Source organism: Ips typographus, linkage group LG12 (genome assembly GCF_016097725.1).
Source record: "Ips typographus isolate SLU linkage group LG12, UJ_Ityp_2.0, whole genome shotgun sequence".
Lineage (NCBI taxonomy): Eukaryota > Metazoa > Arthropoda > Insecta > Coleoptera > Curculionidae > Ips > Ips typographus.
Genome location: NC_138433.1, coordinates 217,042 through 237,222, shown reverse-complemented (window position 1 = coordinate 237,222; position 20,181 = coordinate 217,042). Strand labels below are relative to the sequence as shown.

General features: G+C 36.1%; 1 protein-coding gene and 1 long non-coding RNA gene across 6 annotated transcripts; one reads left to right on the top strand and one right to left on the bottom strand.

Moving 5' to 3' along the window:
- Positions 1-65: 65 nt before the first annotated feature.
- LOC145736142 (sorting nexin-25-like) lies at positions 66-20,073 on the bottom strand. 5 transcript variants are annotated; one of them, XM_081990388.1, is made up of 15 exons: positions 19,414-20,073; positions 18,974-19,367; positions 18,833-18,919; positions 18,549-18,779; positions 18,297-18,472; positions 18,111-18,245; positions 17,888-18,060; positions 17,183-17,836; positions 12,034-12,323; positions 11,813-11,986; positions 7,484-7,753; positions 7,295-7,428; positions 681-934; positions 326-624; positions 66-265 (listed from the first exon to the last, which is right to left on the bottom strand). In XM_081990388.1, exons 4-15 carry the CDS (start codon positions 18,774-18,776, stop codon positions 218-220), a joined length of 2,835 nt encoding a protein of 944 aa, XP_081846514.1. In that variant the 5' UTR covers positions 18,777-18,779; positions 18,833-18,919; positions 18,974-19,367; positions 19,414-20,073; the 3' UTR covers positions 66-217. The 5 variants fall into 5 exon arrangements, with proteins under 5 accessions (XP_081846514.1, XP_081846518.1, XP_081846515.1 ...); XM_081990392.1 differs by having other exon boundaries at positions 18,974-19,347; XM_081990389.1 differs by having other exon boundaries at positions 18,974-19,413; positions 19,473-20,073.
- On the top strand, positions 7,939-8,571 carry LOC145736157 (uncharacterized). Its single transcript, XR_014179839.1, has 3 exons — positions 7,939-8,100; positions 8,163-8,425; positions 8,484-8,571. It is a non-coding gene; the product is annotated as an uncharacterized LOC145736157 (long non-coding RNA).
- Positions 20,074-20,181: the final 108 nt, after the last annotated feature.

Here is a 20,181-nt window from a genome sequence, read left to right as displayed (position 1 = left end):
AGGAGTAATTTGGAGTAGTGGACACCATAGTCTTTTTTGACAACTGACAGAGTGAAATCACTAGCCAGTGTTGCCAGATTTGATCAGGCGTTGTTTCTTTATTACTTATTCAAATAAAAATCAAACAATTTCTTACTAAACACTTTAAACAGCCAAAGATACTACCTACCATTATAATAATAATAAATAATAACTTAAAAAGTAATTATTTTGGAAATTATTGCAGTTCTGGAAATATGGCGTCCAAGGTAACCTCAAGCATATCCTAAAAATCAAAAAAAAGGGCAACTTTTCCCACTTTGATGGACAAAAAAACTGCGCTCACATAAAACAGCTGTTTGTTCATGTTTTTGTCCTGCAAAGCGTCAAACACCTTTTTCGCCCCATTTTTGGCGGCCGTACTCCCCACCAGAGTGGTAAGCATTTCCGGTACATTGTCGATCAACATTTGTTGCGCCTTTTGCGCAGTCTCTAGTCGTTCTTTTTCGAAACGCGCCGGCGCCGCCGCGGCCAAAGTGCCACCGGGCCAGAAGTTTTTCAACAATTGCGCCACGTAGTAGTGCAACATCTCCTCGGAAAACCACCAGGAAATGCACTCGTAAATTTGACGGTTGATGTTTCGACCTGGTGCGCGCTTTTTCGGTTATTTTACTTGAATATTCCGCGTAAACTGGTATTACCGTAAGTGACTTGAACGAAACCAATCAGAGTCTTCCGGACGTACTTGAACACGCCCCTCATATCAAATAATTCGCTCAAAAGGGCGTAAAGCGGTTCTGCTATCGAATCTTTGCCATCTTCGGACGCTTTGATTGGTTGGCCGTTGGCTTTGACAAAGTCCATAGCGTCCACGGCGACCGCGTCCAAACATTGGGAAATGTCTTCCTCCGAGCTCTCCTTAAGGATGGAAAAGGAGGTACCCTGCTCGCTTGCGCTGCCAAGGATGGAAGACAATTAAATAACCTCACTTTGGAGTGGCATGAAGCGCTCGAATGCAGCGTTGCCAAGTCGAATAATCGCGGCGAAAAGAGGAAAAACAAAATTCAAAATAATTTAGCTAGCCACGTGACTTTACTGTTTCTAAATTCTGATTTTGAGCATGGTTTGACAGTTTTGACGTTAGTGGCAGTTGTCACGTGATTGTAGAACGCTATTTAGCTAGATGGTCACGTGACAATTGACAAAACAACTGTCATAAATCTCAGAAACGAGTTTTACATCAAATGCTGCAAGAAAACCTTTCTGAACCTTGATTTTTCCATCTTTTAGCACAGTTGGTGACAATTATCACGTGGTTTTGGTACACTCATTGTTAAAATAACTGTCGTAAATTTGAGAAACACGTCGTTTCGAAAACTGTGTTTTAAACTTTAATTCTTGCAGATTCTAGACAAATTTGGTTTTAGAGGATAATTTAGGCAGTCACGTGACCCACGGAAAATGACAATCAGATTTTTGGAATTGTCATTAGATTTCCTATTCAATGACTCGTAAAAAGGCTAAAAAATTTGGTACAGTCAGGTAGAAAAGCGGTGGCAAAGTAGGAATTACCAGAAACATGAGCCGCGTTCGTTTTCAAGCTCCTTGGAGCGAGCAGAGCGTTTTTGACGTCACGATGACGTAATTTAGCAAAAGCATAATTTGACCAATTGTCAAAATTACGTCATTGTGACGTCAAAAATCAAAAACGCTCTGCTCGCTCCATGGAGGGTGAAAACGAATGCGGTTATAGTTTGAAAGGACAGTCAGCGACAAAATTGCCTTTAAAACCTACTTGGAGTGAGAAAATGACTGTTTTAAGCACATTTTTGGAATCCTCATTAAATTTCCTATCCAATAACATGAAAAAACATTACAAAATTTAGTACAGTCAGGGAGAAAAGCGGAGTCAAAGTTTGAACTGCCAAAAACACAGTTTGAAAGGACAGTCTGAGACAAAATCGTCTGTAAAACCCACTCAGAGTGAGAAAATGACTGTTTTAAGCACATTTTTGGAATCCTCATTAAATTTCCTATCCAATAATATAAAAATAACTACAAGATTTGGTACAGTCAGGGAGAAAAGTGGTGTCAAAGTTTGAACTGCCAAAAACACAGTTTGTAGAGACAGTCAGGTAGAAAATCATCTGTAAAACCCACTTGGAGTGAGAAAATGACTGTTTTAAGTACATTTTTGGAATCCTCATTAAATTTCCTATCCAATAACATAAAAAAACATTACAAAATTTAGTACAGTCAGGGAGAAAAGCGGTGTCAAAGTTTGAACTGCCAAAAACACAATTTGAAAGGACAGTCTGAGACAAAATCGTTTGTAAAACCCACTTAGAGTGAGAAAATGACTGTTTTAAGCACATTTCTGGAATTCTCATTAAATTTCCTATTCAATAACATAAAAAAACTATAAAATTTGGTACAGTCAGGGAGAAAAGCGGTGTCAAAATTTGAACTGCCAAAAACACAATTTGAAAGGACAGTCAGGGACAAAATCGTTTGTAAAACCCACTTAGAGTGAGAAAATGACTGTTTTAAGCACATTTTTGGAATCCTCATTAAATTTCCTATCCAATAATATAAAAACAACTACAAAATTTGGTACAGTCAGGGAGAAAAGCGGTGTTAAAGGTTGAACTGCCAAAAACACAGTTTGTAGAGACAGTCAGGTACAAAATCGCGTCTAAAACCCACTTGGAGTGACAAAATGACTGTTTTAAGTACATTTTTGGAATCCTCATTAAATTTCCTATCCAATAACATGAAAAAACATTACAAAATTTAGTACAATCAGGGAAAAAAAGGGTGTCAAAGTTTGAACTGTCAAAAACACAGTTTGTAGAGACAGTCAGGTAGAAAATCATCTGTAAAACCCACTTGGAGTGAGAAAATGACTGTTTTAAGCACATTTTTGGAATCCTCATTAAATTTCCTATCCAATAACAAAAAAAAAACTACAAAATTTATTACAGTCAGGGAGAAAAGCGGTGTCAAAGTTTGAACTGCCAAAAACACAATTTGAAAGGACAGTCAGGGACAAAATCGCTTGTAAAACCCACTTGGAGTAAGAAAATGACTGTTTTAAGCACATTTTTGGAATTCCCATTAAATTTCCTATCCAATAACATGAAAAAACTTTACAAAATTTAGTACAGTCAGGGAGAAAAGCGGTGTCAAAGTTTGAACTGTCAAAAACACAGTTTGTAGAGACAGTCAGGTAGAAAATCATCTGTAAAACCCACTTGGAGTAAGAAAATGACTGTTTTAAGCACATTTTTGGAATCCTCATTAAATTTCCTATCCAATAACATGAAAAAACTTTACAAAATTTAGTACAGTCAGGGAGAAAAGCGGTGTCAAAGTTTGAACTTCCAAAAACACTGTTTGTAGAGACAGTCAGGGACAAAATCGCTTGTAAAACCCACTTGGAGTGAGAAAATGACTGTTTTAAGCACATTTTTGGAATCCTCATTAAATTTCCTATCCAATAACAAAAAAAAAACTACAAAATTTATTACAGTCAGGGAGAAAAGCGGTGTCAAAGTTTGAACTGCCAAAAACACAGTTTGAAAGGACAGTCTGAGACAAAATCGTCTGTAAAACCCACTCAGAGTGAGAAAATGACTGTTTTAAGCACATTTTTGGAATCCTCATTAAATTTCCTATCCAATAACATAAAAAAACATTACAAAATTTAGTACAGTCAGAGAGAAAAGCGGAGTCAAAGTTTGAACTGCCAAAAACACAGTTTGTAGAGACAGTCAGGTAGAAAATCATCTGTAAAACCCACTTGGAGTAAGAAAATGACTGTTTTAAGCACATTTTTGGAATCCTCATTAAATTTCCTATCCAATAACATGAAAAAACTTTACAAAATTTAGTACAGTCAGAGAGAAAAGCGGAGTCAAAGTTTGAACTGCCAAAAACACAGTTTGAAAGGACAGTCAAGGACAAAATCGCGTCTAAAACCCACTTGGAGTGAGAAAATGACTGTTTTAAGCACATTTTTGGAATCCTCATTAAATTTCCTATCCAATAACAAAAAAAAAACTACAAAATTTGGTACAGTCAGGGAGAAAAGCGGTGTCAAAATTTGAACTGCCAAAAACACAATTTGAAAGGACAGTCTGAGACAAAATCGTTTGTAAAACCCACTTAGAGTGAGAAAATGACTGTTTTAAGCACATTTTTGGAATCCTCATTAAATTTCCTATCCAATAATATAAAAATAACTACAAGATTTGGTACAGTCAGGGAGAAAAGTGGTGTCAAAGTTTGAACTGCCAAAAACACAGTTTGTAGAGACAGTCAGGTAGAAAATCATCTGTAAAACCCACTTGGAGTGAGAAAATGACTGTTTTAAGTACATTTTTGGAATCCTCATTAAATTTCCTATCCAATAACATAAAAAAACATTACAAAATTTAGTACAGTCAGGGAGAAAAGCGGTGTCAAAGTTTGAACTGCCAAAAACACAATTTGAAAGGACAGTCTGAGACAAAATCGTTTGTAAAACCCACTTAGAGTGAGAAAATGACTGTTTTAAGCACATTTCTGGAATTCTCATTAAATTTCCTATTCAATAACATAAAAAAACTATAAAATTTGGTACAGTCAGGGAGAAAAGCGGTGTCAAAATTTGAACTGCCAAAAACACAATTTGAAAGGACAGTCAGGGACAAAATCGTTTGTAAAACCCACTTAGAGTGAGAAAATGACTGTTTTAAGCACATTTTTGGAATCCTCATTAAATTTCCTATCCAATAATATAAAAACAACTACAAAATTTGGTACAGTCAGGGAGAAAAGCGGTGTTAAAGGTTGAACTGCCAAAAACACAGTTTGTAGAGACAGTCAGGTACAAAATCGCGTCTAAAACCCACTTGGAGTGACAAAATGACTGTTTTAAGTACATTTTTGGAATCCTCATTAAATTTCCTATCCAATAACATGAAAAAACATTACAAAATTTAGTACAATCAGGGAAAAAAAGGGTGTCAAAGTTTGAACTGTCAAAAACACAGTTTGTAGAGACAGTCAGGTAGAAAATCATCTGTAAAACCCACTTGGAGTGAGAAAATGACTGTTTTAAGCACATTTTTGGAATCCTCATTAAATTTCCTATCCAATAACAAAAAAAAAACTACAAAATTTATTACAGTCAGGGAGAAAAGCGGTGTCAAAGTTTGAACTGCCAAAAACACAATTTGAAAGGACAGTCAGGGACAAAATCGCTTGTAAAACCCACTTGGAGTAAGAAAATGACTGTTTTAAGCACATTTTTGGAATTCCCATTAAATTTCCTATCCAATAACATGAAAAAACTTTACAAAATTTAGTACAGTCAGGGAGAAAAGCGGTGTCAAAGTTTGAACTGTCAAAAACACAGTTTGTAGAGACAGTCAGGTAGAAAATCATCTGTAAAACCCACTTGGAGTAAGAAAATGACTGTTTTAAGCACATTTTTGGAATCCTCATTAAATTTCCTATCCAATAACATGAAAAAACTTTACAAAATTTAGTACAGTCAGGGAGAAAAGCGGTGTCAAAGTTTGAACTTCCAAAAACACTGTTTGTAGAGACAGTCAGGGACAAAATCGCTTGTAAAACCCACTTGGAGTGAGAAAATGACTGTTTTAAGCACATTTTTGGAATCCTCATTAAATTTCCTATCCAATAACAAAAAAAAAACTACAAAATTTATTACAGTCAGGGAGAAAAGCGGTGTCAAAGTTTGAACTGCCAAAAACACAGTTTGAAAGGACAGTCTGAGACAAAATCGTCTGTAAAACCCACTCAGAGTGAGAAAATGACTGTTTTAAGCACATTTTTGGAATCCTCATTAAATTTCCTATCCAATAACATAAAAAAACATTACAAAATTTAGTACAGTCAGAGAGAAAAGCGGAGTCAAAGTTTGAACTGCCAAAAACACAGTTTGTAGAGACAGTCAGGTAGAAAATCATCTGTAAAACCCACTTGGAGTAAGAAAATGACTGTTTTAAGCACATTTTTGGAATCCTCATTAAATTTCCTATCCAATAACATGAAAAAACTTTACAAAATTTAGTACAGTCAGAGAGAAAAGCGGAGTCAAAGTTTGAACTGCCAAAAACACAGTTTGAAAGGACAGTCAAGGACAAAATCGCGTCTAAAACCCACTTGGAGTGAGAAAATGACTGTTTTAAGCACATTTTTGGAATCCTCATTAAATTTCCTATCCAATAACAAAAAAAAAACTACAAAATTTAGTACAGTCAGGGAGAAAAGCGGTGTTAAAGGTTGAACTGCCAAAAACACAGTTTGTAGAGACAGTCAGGTACAAAATCGCGTCTAAAACCCACTTGGAGTGACAAAATGACTGTTTTAAGTACATTTTTGGAATCCCCATTAAATTTCCTATCCAATAACATAAAAAAACATTACAAAATTTAGTACAGTCAGGGAGAAAAGCGGTGTCAAAGTTTGAACTGGCAAAAACACAGTTTGAAAGGACAGTCAGAGACAAAATCTTCTGTAAAACCCACTTGGAGTGAGAAAATGACTGTTTTAAGCACATTTTTGGAATCCTCATTAAATTACCTATCCAATAATATAAAAAAAAACTACGAAATTTGGTACAGTCAGGGAGAAAAGCGATGTCAAAGTTTGAACTGGCAAAAACACAGTTTGTAGAGACAGTCAGGTACAAAATCGCTTGTAAAACCCACTTGGAGTAAGAAAATGACTGTTTTAAGCACATTTTTGGAATCCTCATTAAATTTCCTATCCAATAACATGAAAAAACATTACAAAATTTAGTACAATCAGGGAAAAAAAGGGTGTCAAAGTTTGAACTGTCAAAAACACAGTTTGTAGAGACAGTCAGGTAGAAAATCGCGTCTAAAACCCACTTGGAGTGAGAAAATGACTGTTTTAAGTACATTTTTGGAATCCTCATTAAATTTCTTATTCAATAACATAAAAAAGTACTAAAAATTTGGTACAGTCAGTGAGAAAAGCGGTGTTAAAGTTTGAACTGTAAAAAACACAGTTTGTAGAGACAGTCAGGTATAAAATCGCATGTAAAACCCACTTGGAGTGAGAAAATGACTGTTTTAAGCACATTTTTGGAATCCTCATTAAATTTCCTACTCAATAACATAGAAAAACATTACAACATTTGGTACAATCAGGGCGAAAAGCGGTGTCAAAGTTTGAACTGTCAAAAACGGTAGATTGAATAGAAAAATAAAAACACAACAACGATAGACCTGGCAACATTGCTTGAGTTTAGGCCAAAATGGCTTTGAAGCAATCGTACCTTTTAAATATGGTGGAGAAAGAGAAGCGAGACTTCTTAGGACTGGGCGAGGAATGTTTCAAATGTTCCGAGCTCGGACTCAGAAACGAGTAAATCGCCTCGCTTTGGTTTAGCGTTTCATTTTTCAGCACAAACTGAAATATTACCCAAATTAAGTGAACAAATCAACGTTATACCAGTTTCGCGTACGTTTAAATACTTTTGTATCTGCGTTTTGGCCTTATCCAACGAAGCCCGATCGGTTTTACCAAACAGAAACTTGAAACTGTTGGAAGGTAGATCCAAACTGCGCACATCCGCGCAAAGCGGTCTCAGCTTCTTGTGCAACTCCTGAAACTGAGTCAAACTACGACAAACCACCCAACCTGACGAGATTCCACTTTCCCCGTCCGAACCGTCGTCTTTTTCCGACATTTGCACCACCAGAACGAATTGGGGCGGTTCCTTTTCTTCTGGAACCTGTTTTTTACTTTACCACCGGAACGTTCTAGTAAAGCTGGGTTTATACACCGCACAATGCATAACATAAGTTTATACAGCGCACAACACTTGCACAATACCGCATAGAAAGTTCATAATAAAATAAATACATAAATAAAATTTTGTAATGTCATATTTTGACATCCGCCGTCCGTCATTGTATTTGACATCCGCCGTCCGCCGTCCGTCATTGTATTGCGTTATTGTTTTGTTTATGAATGGTGGATTTGAATTGTGGTTTGTTGTTGATTTTGTATTTGTGATTTTTTGGTCATTTAGTGCAATAAAAACAGTTGAAGTGTCTACGGAAAAAACAGAGTTTAGTGGTAAAAATTATCTAGAGCTAATTAGTTTCTCTTTACGTCAAGAATTTATTAAACAATTGCAGATGGAACCTTGGCAACAATTGGGGCTTCTTGATGGGTGCTGCAGCTGCAGCATTAAGTTTAAATGTCAAGAAAAGGAGGAAAACGCAATGAACATAGTGTTTTTGTAAAATGGTTCAGTTTGCAGAAAAACATGGTACAGAGCAGTTTTTCAATATGACTCCAGAATGTTCCATAAGTTATTAGCTCTTGTGGGGCCATTCCTGCAGAAAGACAAGACAAAAAATCCAATTAGCCCAAAACAACGTCTTGCCCTCACTCTGCAGTAAGTATATTCTCAATTCCAAATAAAAATGTGTAGTATTGCCAGTTCTGTTTTTTAGTTACTTATCAGAAGGTTGTTCTATGCAGGAAATAGCATGGAATAATAACACCTGAAGGCTGCCATTTTGTGTTGCGAGTGGCGGTTTGTGTGGGCTTTCTAAATATGGAGAATTCTAATATATTGTTGTTATTAAAAATGTTTTTTTTTTTCCATTTTCCAACTTTACAACAGCAAGCACATCTTTTTTGCCTTTAAAAACTGTTTTAACGAGTGTATTAAAATGATACTTTGTTTTCATTATCAGATTCATAATTATCAGATAATGAAAACGTTTCTATTATGTGATAATAAAAACACATATCAAAAAAATGAATGTATTTTTTTTTACACTTATTTTCATTATCAGATAATGAAAACGTTTTCATTATCTGATAATGAAAACAGTCATTTTCTCACTCTGAGTGGGTTTTACAGACGATTTTGTCTCAGACTGTCCTTTCAAACGGTGTTTTTGGTAGTTCAAACTTTGACTCCGCTTTTCTCTCTGACTGTACCAAATGTTGTAGTTTTTTTTATGTTATTGGATAGGAAATTTAACGAGGATTCCAAAAATGTGCTTAAAACAGTCATTTTCTTACTCCAAGTAGGTTTTACAAGCGATTTTCTACCTGACTGTCTCTACAAACTGTGTTTTTGACAGTTCAAACTTTGACTCCGCTTTTCTCTCTGACTGTACTAAATTTTGTAATGTTTTTTCATGTTATTGGATAGGAAATTTAATGAGGATTCAAAAAATGTGCTTAAAACAGTCATTTTCTCACTCCAAGTGGGTTTTACAGATGATTTTCTACCTGACTGTCTCTACAAACTGTGTTTTTGACAGTTCAAACTTTGACTCCGCTTTTCTCTCTGACTGTACTAAATTTTGTAATGTTTTTTCATGTTATTGGATAGGAAATTTAATGAGGATTCCAAAAATGTGCTTAAAACAGTCATTTTCTCACTCCAAGTGGGTTTTACAGATGATTTTCTACCTGACTGTCTCTACAAACTGTGTTTTTGACAGTTCAAACTTTGACTCCGCTTTTCTCTCTGACTGTACTAAATTTTGTAATGTTTTTTCATGTTATTGGATAGGAAATTTAATGAGGATTCCAAAAATGTGCTTAAAACAGTCATTTTCTCACTCCAAGTGGGTTTTACAGATGATTTTCTACCTGACTGTCTCTACAAACTGTGTTTTTGACAGTTCAAACTTTGACTCCGCTTTTCTCTCTGACTGTACTAAATTTTGTAATGTTTTTTCATGTTATTGGATAGGAAATTTAATGAGGATTCCAAAAATGTGCTTAAAACAGTCATTTTCTCACTCCAAGTGGGTTTTACAGATGATTTTCTACCTGACTGTCTCTACAAACTGTGTTTTTGACAGTTCAAACTTTGACTCCGCTTTTCTCTCTGACTGTACTAAATTTTGTAATGTTTTTTCATGTTATTGGATAGGAAATTTAATGAGGATTCCAAAAATGTGCTTAAAACAGTCATTTTCTCACTCCAAGTGGGTTTTACAAGCGATTTTGTCCCTGACTGTCCTTTCAAATTGTGTTTTTGGCAGTTCAAACTTTGACACCGCTTTTCTCCCTGACTGTAATAAATTTTGTAGTTTTTTTTTTGTTATTGGATAGGAAATTTAATGAGGATTCCAAAAATGTGCTTAAAACAGTCATTTTCTCACTCCAAGTGGGTTTTACAGATGATTTTCTACCTGACTGTCTCTACAAACTGTGTTTTTGACAGTTCAAACTTTGACTCCGCTTTTCTCTCTGACTGTACTAAATTTTGTAATGTTTTTTCATGTTATTGGATAGGAAATTTAATGAGAATTCCAGAAATGTGCTTAAAACAGTCATTTTCTCACTCTGAGTGGGTTTTACAGACGATTTTGTCTCGGACTGTCCTTTCAAACTGTGTTTTTGGCAGTTCAAACTTTGACTCCGCTTTTCTCCCTGACTGTACTAAATTTTGTAATGTTTTTTCATGTTATTGGATAGGAAATTTAATGAGGATTCCAAAAATGTGCTTAAAACAGTCATTTTCTCACTCCAAGTGGGTTTTACAGATGATTTTCTACCTGACTGTCTCTACAAACTGTGTTTTTGACAGTTCAAACTTTGACACCCTTTTTTTCCCTGATTGTACTAAATTTTGTAATGTTTTTTCATGTTATTGGATAGGAAATTTAATGAGGATTCCAAAAATGTGATAATAGAAATAGAAGTCATAAAAACTAGCAGCGTTTTTAAGACATTTTAAAATCAGATGCATTTAAATTATCAGATAATGGAAATTAGTTTTTATTATGTGATAATGAAAACAAGTATCAAAAAAACGCATTTTGTTTTTATGATACTTATTTTTTAGACACTATTAAAATTGCGATAATTTAAAGGAAAAAAACTAAAACTGACAACCAGTGACAAGCCCCTTTAATGACGTTTTTGACATTGCTGAACTTAGACTGTGACGATTTCCTTAATATACAGAATACTATACATCACAGTCCGAGTCCACATGTCACTCAACTTCAATTATTTCCAAGCATGGCGCCCTCTATTTAAATTATCACATAATAGAAATGAATGTCTTAAAAAAACCTTTAGTTTTTAAGACTTCTCATGAAGCTATAAAATGCATTTTTGCTAATTCATTCAGTACTTTTCACGTACGTTTCCGTGTTCACTTCAAACAGAGAACTGGACGAGTTGCGCGCGTCCGCACCAGTTGACAGCGTTCGGCTTCCATTAACCCGTACACACCGAGTGGAGCCGAAGTGTCACGAAGGCGCTCAGAACGCGGACGCGCACAAACTCTCCCAATACTTTTGATGAAGATTTTTAGCTTAAATTTTGAATAAAAAGCCAACGGTTGTGACTCACTTTTGGGGGTCACGTGACTGTATCGCGTACATTTCTAATTTACTTTTTACATGTCACAGAATTTTTAACCGAGCAAAAAAGTCATGTGACTGTTTTACATGTTCTAAATGGTATTTTCGAGGGTTTTCACTTAAAGAGGGTTTTTATTATCGCATAATAAACACGTTTCCATTAACTGATAATGAACACAAGGTATCGATTTAAAAAAAAGTCGTTAAAACAGTTTTTATGACATTTGAGGTCCAAAATGTAATAAAAAGTAAAACGGCTTGCCATACTTATCCTCCTTATCTGTGCTTGACATGATTGACAAGTGACAGAAAAATAACATTTCACATTGCAATGACATTTTATCGCGTGTTGTCATTGGTTAAAAATTATATGTTGTGCGACTGTATAAACACCAAAAAGAAACCTGCTGTATAAACCCAGCTTAACCTAAATTTTAAACCTCGGCGCTTTGAACCACCGCAGTCCATCGACCCAAATTGTCCGCCCAAATTTCCGTTCTAGTCAGATGAGCCTCGAGCTGTCTTTTCTCCCCCTGCAACCATTCCACCTCCTTCTCCAGCTTGCCGAGCACTTTGGATTCGGGTCGCATTGACGATTTCAAAGCCTCCAAAGCCTGAACCACTTTAAACAAACTTCACTCAAACGAACGGGACAACCAACCTGCATTTTGTTGCTCAATTTTTCCTCCAACTGATCCAGTTTGCGTCGAGCGTAGTTGGAGTGATCCCCAACGTTCAAACCGTTCTCCACCAAACTAATCGAGTCTACGGATGATTGTTTGTCCTCTCCCGAACTGACCGTATCAGTGTCGAGCACGTTATTCTCCGATTCTATGGCAATCAGCATTTCTTTGTAATAATCGCTGATTACGAACGGTTGGTAGTACTTGTCTTCGATGGTTTGCACCACCTGTTTCTGGACTTCGTAGAACACTTCCGGTCCTTTATCTCCTGGTGGTTAAAACGTGGCGAATTAGAGAGAGATAGGCTTTGCCCAAGGACGGTAAACGGTAAAGGATTGCTCGATTGGATTTTGTTTCCCGGCGACGAATGGATCCTGACGTCACAGTCAAGTCTCGGGCTTTTCTCCCTGACTGTACCAAAGTTTGTAGTATTTTTTTATGCTACTGAATAGGAAATTTAATGAGGATTCCAAAAATGTGCTTAAAACAGTCATTTTCTTACTCCAAGTGGGTTTTACAAGCGATTTTGTCCCTGATTATCCTTTCAAACTGTGTTTTTGGCAGTTCAAACTTTGACACAGCTTTTCTCCCTGACTGTACTAAATTTTGTAATGTTTTTTCATGTTATTGGATAGGAAATTTAATGAGGATTCCAAAAATGCACTTAAAACAGTCATTTTCTCACTCCAAGTGTGTTTTAGACGCGATTTTGTACCTGACTGTCACTACAAACTGTGTTTTTGATAGTTCAATCTTTGACACCGCTTTTCTCCCTGACTGTACCAAATTTTGTAGTATCTTTTATGTTATTGAATAGGAAATTTAATGAGGATTCCAAAAATGTGCTTAAAACAGTCATTTTCTCACTCCAAGTGTGTTTTAGACGCGATTTTGTACGTGACTATCCTTTCAAACTGTGTTTTTGGCAGTTCAAACTATAACACCGCTTTTCTCCCTGACTGTACCAAATTTTGTAGTATCTTTTATGTTATTGAATAGGAAATTTAATGAGGATTCCAAAAATGTGCTTAAAACAGTCATTTTCTCACTCCAAGTAGGTTTTACAGACGATTTTGTCCCTGACTATCCTTTCAAACTGTGTTTTTGGCAGTTCAAACTTTGACAACGCTTTTCTCCCTGACTGTACCAAATTTTGTAGTATTTTTTATGTTATTGAATAGGAAATTTAATGAGGATTCCAAAAATGTGCTTAAAACAGTCATTTTCTCACTCCAAGTGGGTTTTACAAGCGATTTTGTCCCTGACTATCCTTTCAAACTGTGTTTTTGGCAGTTCAAACTTTGACACTGCTTTTCTCCTTGACTGTACCAAATTTGTAGAATTTTTTTTATGTTATTGAATAGGAAATTTAATGAGGATTCCAAAAATGTGCTTAAAACAGTCATTTTCTCACTCCAAGTAGGTTTTACAGACGATTTTGTCCCTGACTATCCTTTCAAACTGTGTTTTTGGCAGTTCAAACTTTGACACCGCTTTTCTCCATGACTGTACCAAATTTTGTAGTATTTTTTATGTTAATGAATAGGAAATTTAATGAGGATTCCAAAAATGTACTTAAAACAGTCATTTTCTTACTCCAAGTGGGTTTTTCAAGCGATTTTGTACCTGACTGTCTCTACAAACTGTGTTTTTGCCAGTTCAAACTTTGACACCGCTTTTCTCCCTGACTGTACCAAATTTTTTGTAGTATTTTTTATGTTATTGAATAGGAAATTTAATAAGGATTCCAAAAATGTACTTAAAACAGTCATTTTCTCACTCCAAGTGGATTTTACAAGCGATTTTGTCCGTGACTATCCTTTCAAACTGTGTTTTTGGCAGTTCAAACTTTAACATTGCTTTTCTCCCTGACTGTACCAAATTTTGTAGTATTTTTTTATGTTATTGAATAGGAAAATTAATAAGGATTCCAAAAATGTGCTTAGAACTATCATTTTCTCACTCCAAGTGGGTTTTACAAGCGATTTTGTCCCTGGCTATCCTTTCAAACTGTGTTTTTGGCAGTTCAAACTTTGACACCGCTTTTCTCCCTGACTGTACTAAATTTTTTAGTGTTTTTTATGTTATTGAATAGGAAATTTAATGAGGATTCCAAAAATGTGCTTAAAACAGTCATTTTCTCACTCCAAGTAGGTTTTACAGACGATTTTGTCCCTGACTATCCTTTCAAACTGTGTTTTTGGCAGTTCAAACTTTGACACCGCTTTTCTCCCTGACTGTACTAAATTTTTTAGTGTTTTTTATGTTATTGAATAGGAAATTTAATGAGGATTCCAAAAATGTGCTTAAAACAGTCATTTTCTCACTCCAAGTGGGTTTTACAAGCGATTTTGTCCCTGACTATCCTTTCAAACTGTGTTTTTGGCAGTTCAAACTTTGACACTGCTTTTCTCCTTGACTGTACCAAATTTGTAGAATTTTTTTTATGTTATTGAATAGGAAATTTAATGAGGATTCCAAAAATGTGCTTAAAACAGTCATTTTCTCACTCCAAGTGGGTTTTACAAGCGATTTTGTCCCTGACTATCCTTTCAAACTGTGTTTTTGGCAGTTCAAACTTTGACACTGCCTTTCTCCTTGACTGTACCAAATTTGTAGAATTTTTTTTATGTTATTGAATAGGAAATTTAATGAGGATTCCAAAAATGTGCTTAAAACAGTCATTTTCTCACTGGAAGTGGGTTTTAGACGCGATTTTGTACCTGACTGTCTCTACAAACTGTGTTTTTGCCAGTTCAAACTTTGACACCGCTTTTCTCCCTGACTGTACCAAATTTTGTAGTATTTTTTATGTTAATGAATAGGAAATTTAATGAGGATTCCAAAAATGTACTTAAAACAGTCATTTTCTCACTCCAAGTGGATTTTACAAGCGATTTTGTCCCTGACTATCCTTTCAAACTGTGTTTTTGGCAGTTCAAACTTTGACACCGCTTTTCTCCATGACTGTACCAAATTTTGTAGTATCTTTTATGTTATTGAATAGGAATTTTAATGAGGATTCCAAAAATGTGCTTAAAACAGTCATTTTCTCACTGGAAGTGGGTTTTAGACGCGATTTTGTACCTGACTGTCTCTACAAACTGTGTTTTTGCCAGTTCAAACTTTGACACCGCTTTTCTCCCTGACTGTACCAAATTTTGTAGTAATTTTTATGTTATTGAATAGGAAATTTAATAATGATTCCAAAAATGTGCTTAAAACAGTCATTTTCTCACTCCAAGTGGGTTTTACAAGCGATTTTGTCCCTGACTATCCTTTCAAACTGTGTTTTTGGCAGTTCAAACTTTGACACTGCTTTTCTCCTTGACTGTACCAAATTTGTAGAATTTTTTTTATGTTATTGAATAGGAAATTTAATGAGGATTCCAAAAATGTGCTTAAAACAGTCATTTTCTCACTCCAAGTAGGTTTTACAGACGATTTTGTCCCTGACTATCCTTTCAAACTGTGTTTTTGGCAGTTCAAACTTTGACACCGCTTTTCTCCCTGACTGTACTAAATTTTTTAGTGTTTTTTATGTTATTGAATAGGAAATTTAATGAGGATTCCAAAAATGTGCTTAAAACAGTCATTTTCTCACTCCAAGTGGGTTTTACAAGCGATTTTGTCCCTGACTATCCTTTCAAACTGTGTTTTTGGCAGTTCAAACTTTGACACTGCCTTTCTCCTTGACTGTACCAAATTTGTAGAATTTTTTTTATGTTATTGAATAGGAAATTTAATGAGGATTCCAAAAATGTGCTTAAAACAGTCATTTTCTCACTCCAAGTGGGTTTTACAAGCGATTTTGTCCCTGACTATCCTTTCAAACTGTGTTTTTGGCAGTTCAAACTTTGACACTGCTTTTCTCCTTGACTGTACCAAATTTGTAGAATTTTTTTTATGTTATTGAATAGGAAATTTAATGAGGATTTCAAAAATGTGCTTAAAACAGTCATTTTCTCACTCTAAGTGGGTTTTACAAACGATTTTGTCCCTGACTATCCTTTCAAACTGTGTTTTTGGCAGTTCAAAGTTTAACACCGCTTTTCTCCCTGACTGTACCAAGTTTTGTAGTATTTCTTATGTTATTGAATAGGAAATTTAATGAGGATTCCAAAAATGTGCTTAAAACAGTCATTTTCTCACTCTAAGTGGGTTTTACAAGCGATTTTGTCCCTGACTATCCTTTCAAACTATGTTTTTGGCAGTTCAAACTTTGACACCGCTTTTCTCCCTGACTGTACCAAATTTTTTGTAGTATTTTTTATGTTATTGAATAGGAAATTTAATGAGGATTCCAAAAATGTGCTTAAAACAGTCATTTTCTCACTCCAAGTAGGTTTTACAGACGATTTTGTCCCTGACTCTCCTTTCAAACTGTGTTTTTGGCAGTTCAAACTTTAACACCGCTTTTCTCACTGACTGTACCAAATTTGTAGTATTTTTAATGTTAATGAATAGGAAATTTAATGAGGATTCCAAAAATGTGCTTAAAACAGTCATTTTCTCACTGGAAGTGGGTTTTAGACGCGATTTTGTACCTGACTGTCTCTACAAACTGTGTTTTTGCCAGTTCAAACTTTGACACCGCTTTTCTCCCTGACTGTACCAAATTTTGTAGTATTTCTTATGTTATTGAATAGGAATTTTAATGAGGATTCCAAAAATGTGCTTAAAACAGTAATTTTCTCACTCCAAGTGGGTTTTACAGTCGATGTTGTCCCTGACTATCCTTTCAAACTGTGTTTTTGGCAGTTCAAACTTTGACAACGCTTTTCTCCCTGACTGTACTAAATTTTTTAGTGTTTTTTAGGTTATTGAATAGGAAATTTAATGAGGATTCCAAAAATGTACTTAAAACAGTAATTTTCTCACTCCAAGTGTGTTTTACAAGCGATTTTGTCCGCGACTGTTTATTCAAACCGTGTTACTAGCAGTTCAAATTTTGACACCCTATTCGGGCAACATTGCGCTTATGCGATCAAGCAATCCTTTACCGTTTACCATCCTTGAATAGGACATTCCTAAACATCCATTTATTAAGCCCCAAACAATATTGTCATGACGTAATCCTAATTTGATTTGATTCTTCCTGTATTTACTAGAATAGCAGAAACTCACCCAATAGAAAAGCTTCCATCCTTTTCCGTACCGTTTTATCAACTTTAATCTCGGACAATGGGTTCCGAATAAAAGTGTAAAACACCTCGGCGCCCAACTGATGCCATTGATTGCGCGGGGCGTTTCTCAACTCCTCCACGGCGATCCAGAACCGCACCAGGTCGTGGCTGGCCAGCGTTTGTAAGAATTGCGACAAATACTTCCGGCCGGTGATGTGCTCCAAGATCGTTTGCATGGAAATGACTTTTTTGAAATCGTCCCCGTGCTGGTAACCCAAATCGCAGCCCAAACCAGTCAACTTTCGCTCGCACATATTTTTGGCGGCGGTCAGGTGATTGATGGTTTTTTTCAAACGTTTCGCGGCGCTTATTTCGGATTTTTGCAGTCCCACGTTGCCTTTTTCGTTATCCAAATCCACTCCTTTGGCCCGATTCAAGTTTTGCAACGTGGTGGCCTGCATCAGTTTGGTCACAATGTTGTACCTAATTTGCTTCAAAACTTGAATATCGTCGCTTTTTTCAATGTAGAGCTCGATGTTTTCTAAAGCTTTTTTAGGGAGATTTATTTGCTGTTGATTCGCTTTTTCGATGTAATTAATCAGGTTTCTGTTAAAAAAGTCCGGATCTGTGATCAGGTCTATAAAAGCCTTAAAAACTGAAACAAACCAATAATTCCTCCAAGAAGGTGAGTCACAGAAAACCCTACCTTTACAACACATAACCTCACGCAAAAAATACTTGGTGGGCGATAAGGAGTAGGCTCTAGGCAGTAAAAACATTATAAGAACCTCACTTAAACTTCTTAAATACTCCAACTCTTTATCTGAGGAAATGACGTAAATGGAGAGTTGGAATTCAGGAGGATTGTGCTGCTCCACACTGGAAAACATCAATAACCACAAAAAAACTCAAAAAATTTCAAACCAAACCTGGCAAGTTTGGCTTCCCGAATTTTCTCAAAATGACTAGTAATAACGTTCACAATATCGCAAGCGATCAGTTTCGCGTGGTCAACTCTAAGCAATTTGTCGCGCAAATTTTTAACGGCACCCCACAAGTCCTCCCTAAAAATATCCCCTCAAACCTCAACACTAACAAAAATACAGTGTGTTTACTTGATATTCAGTTTCAAATTGGTCAAATCGTATGCATAGTCCTTTAAATAAGCCGCAATATAGTCACGAATCACAAAATCCAGCAATTGCTGCAATAAACTATCCACTGTTCTGCCAAAAACTGGTGGCAAGGCCACTTCTGTGTTTTTGACAGTTTGATGACTCTCAAAGTCTTTCTACAAGAATGCGACTAGTTAAACGCACATTCAACACTGCCTACAGGTGGAAATAGCATTAAATAAGTATTCTTACCATCAGCTTATTACGAAAACCTTCCGATTGCTTGAGAATATGCTCAGCCCCTACTATAGTTTTGTGGTTTGAGGACAACATTATGTTAATGGAAAGGGCCGAAAGAACGCCCAGAATACCAAACAGCAGCAATATTCCAGTCAGCAGTAATAATGATGGCGATGCACAGATCAAAACTGCACTCAATCCCAAGGCAATGCCTCCAGTTGTGTAAATTATTTGCGCCATAATCTGTTTAAATAATTCTAAACTTTCTTCCTGGGAGCGTTTAAGTGAATACTCACCTGAAAAGTTGTTGAACTCTGCTTAAATCATGTTTGTTTTCAAAAATTAGGGTACTTTTAAGATTCTTTGTTTTGTTTATGTCAAATCTGAAATTTGTAGGTTATGTTACCTAATCGTGATGGGTCACGTGACTGTGTTACGGTATTAGTGTAGTGCAGCACGTGATCTGTATTTATGATCGCTTTTGACAGTGGACAGACAGGATTATAGGGGGGCACCAAAAAAATTACTATTTTCCACTGGTTTTTTATTAAATCATGACGGAAAACGAGGCGAGAAGCGGACCGCAGCACCCTCGGAAAAACCCGCACTTTCGGCCCCCGCCCGGTGTTCAAAAGGCGCAATGTCTAGAGGTTTCCAGCTAAACTCTTTGCTTGAAGGTTTTCAGTAGTAATTAGAGGCCTCTAGCAGTCCAAAAATGATTCTAGAGGCCTCTGGGAATTTTGGAAGGTTTAAGACACTTGTAGAGGCCTCTGACAACTTTTGGAAGGTTCTCAGTAGTAATTAGAGGCCTCTGGAATTTCCAAAATAATTCTAGAGGCCTCTGGCATATCTAAAGTAGTTCCAGAGCCAAACTCACCTGAAAAATTGTTAACTCTTCTTGTATCAAGTTTGTTTTTAAAAATTGGGGGGCCCTACAGCTGTACTTTTAGATTCTTTGTTTAGTTTTCACTTTTTTGTTTACCGAAAAGTCAAATCTGAAATTTGTAGGTTATGTTACCTAACCGTGATGGGTCACGTGACTGTGTTACGGTATTAGCGTAGTGAAGCACGTGATCTGTATTTATGATCGCTTTTGACAGTGGACAGACAGGATTATAGGGGGGCACCAAAAAAATTACTAATTTCCACTGGTTTTTAATTAAATCATGACGGAAAACGAGGCGAGAAGCGGACCGCAGCACCCTCGGAAAAACCCGCACTTTCGGCCCCCGCCCGGTGTTCAAAAGGCGCAATGTCTTGAGGTTTCCAGCTAAACTCTTTGCTTGAAGGTTTTCAGTAGTAATTAGACGCCTCTAGCAGTCCAAAAATGATTCTAGAGGCCTCTGGGAATTTTGGAAGGTTTAAGACACTTGTAGAGGCCTCTGACAACTTTCGGAAGGTTCTCAGTAGTAATTAAAAGCCTCTGGCATATCCAAAATAGTTCCACAGTCAAAACCAACCTGAAAAATTGTTACTTCTTCTTGTATCATGTTTGTTTTTAAAAATTGGGGGGCCCTATAACTGTACTTTTAGATTCTTTGTTTAGTTTTCACTTTTTAGTTTACCGAAAAGTCAAATCTGAAATTTGTAGGTTATGTTACCTAACCGTGATGGGTCACGTGACTGTTTTACGGTATTAGTGTAG

What these genes read in the sequence shown, in the direction of transcription:
- LOC145736142 (XM_081990388.1), bottom strand. Translation starts at nt 18,776, where the DNA reads ATGGCGCAAATAATTTACACAACTGGAGGCATTGCCTTGGGATTGAGT. An exon ending in AATTTGAAACTGAATATCAA is followed by an intron (nt 18,246 to 18,296) that starts GTAAACACACTG and finishes GGATATTTTTAG; the next exon opens with GGAGGACTTGTGGGGTGCCG. An exon ending in AATTGAGCAACAAAATGCAG is followed by an intron (nt 11,987 to 12,033) that starts GTTGGTTGTCCC and finishes AAAGTGGTTCAG; the next exon opens with GCTTTGGAGGCTTTGAAATC.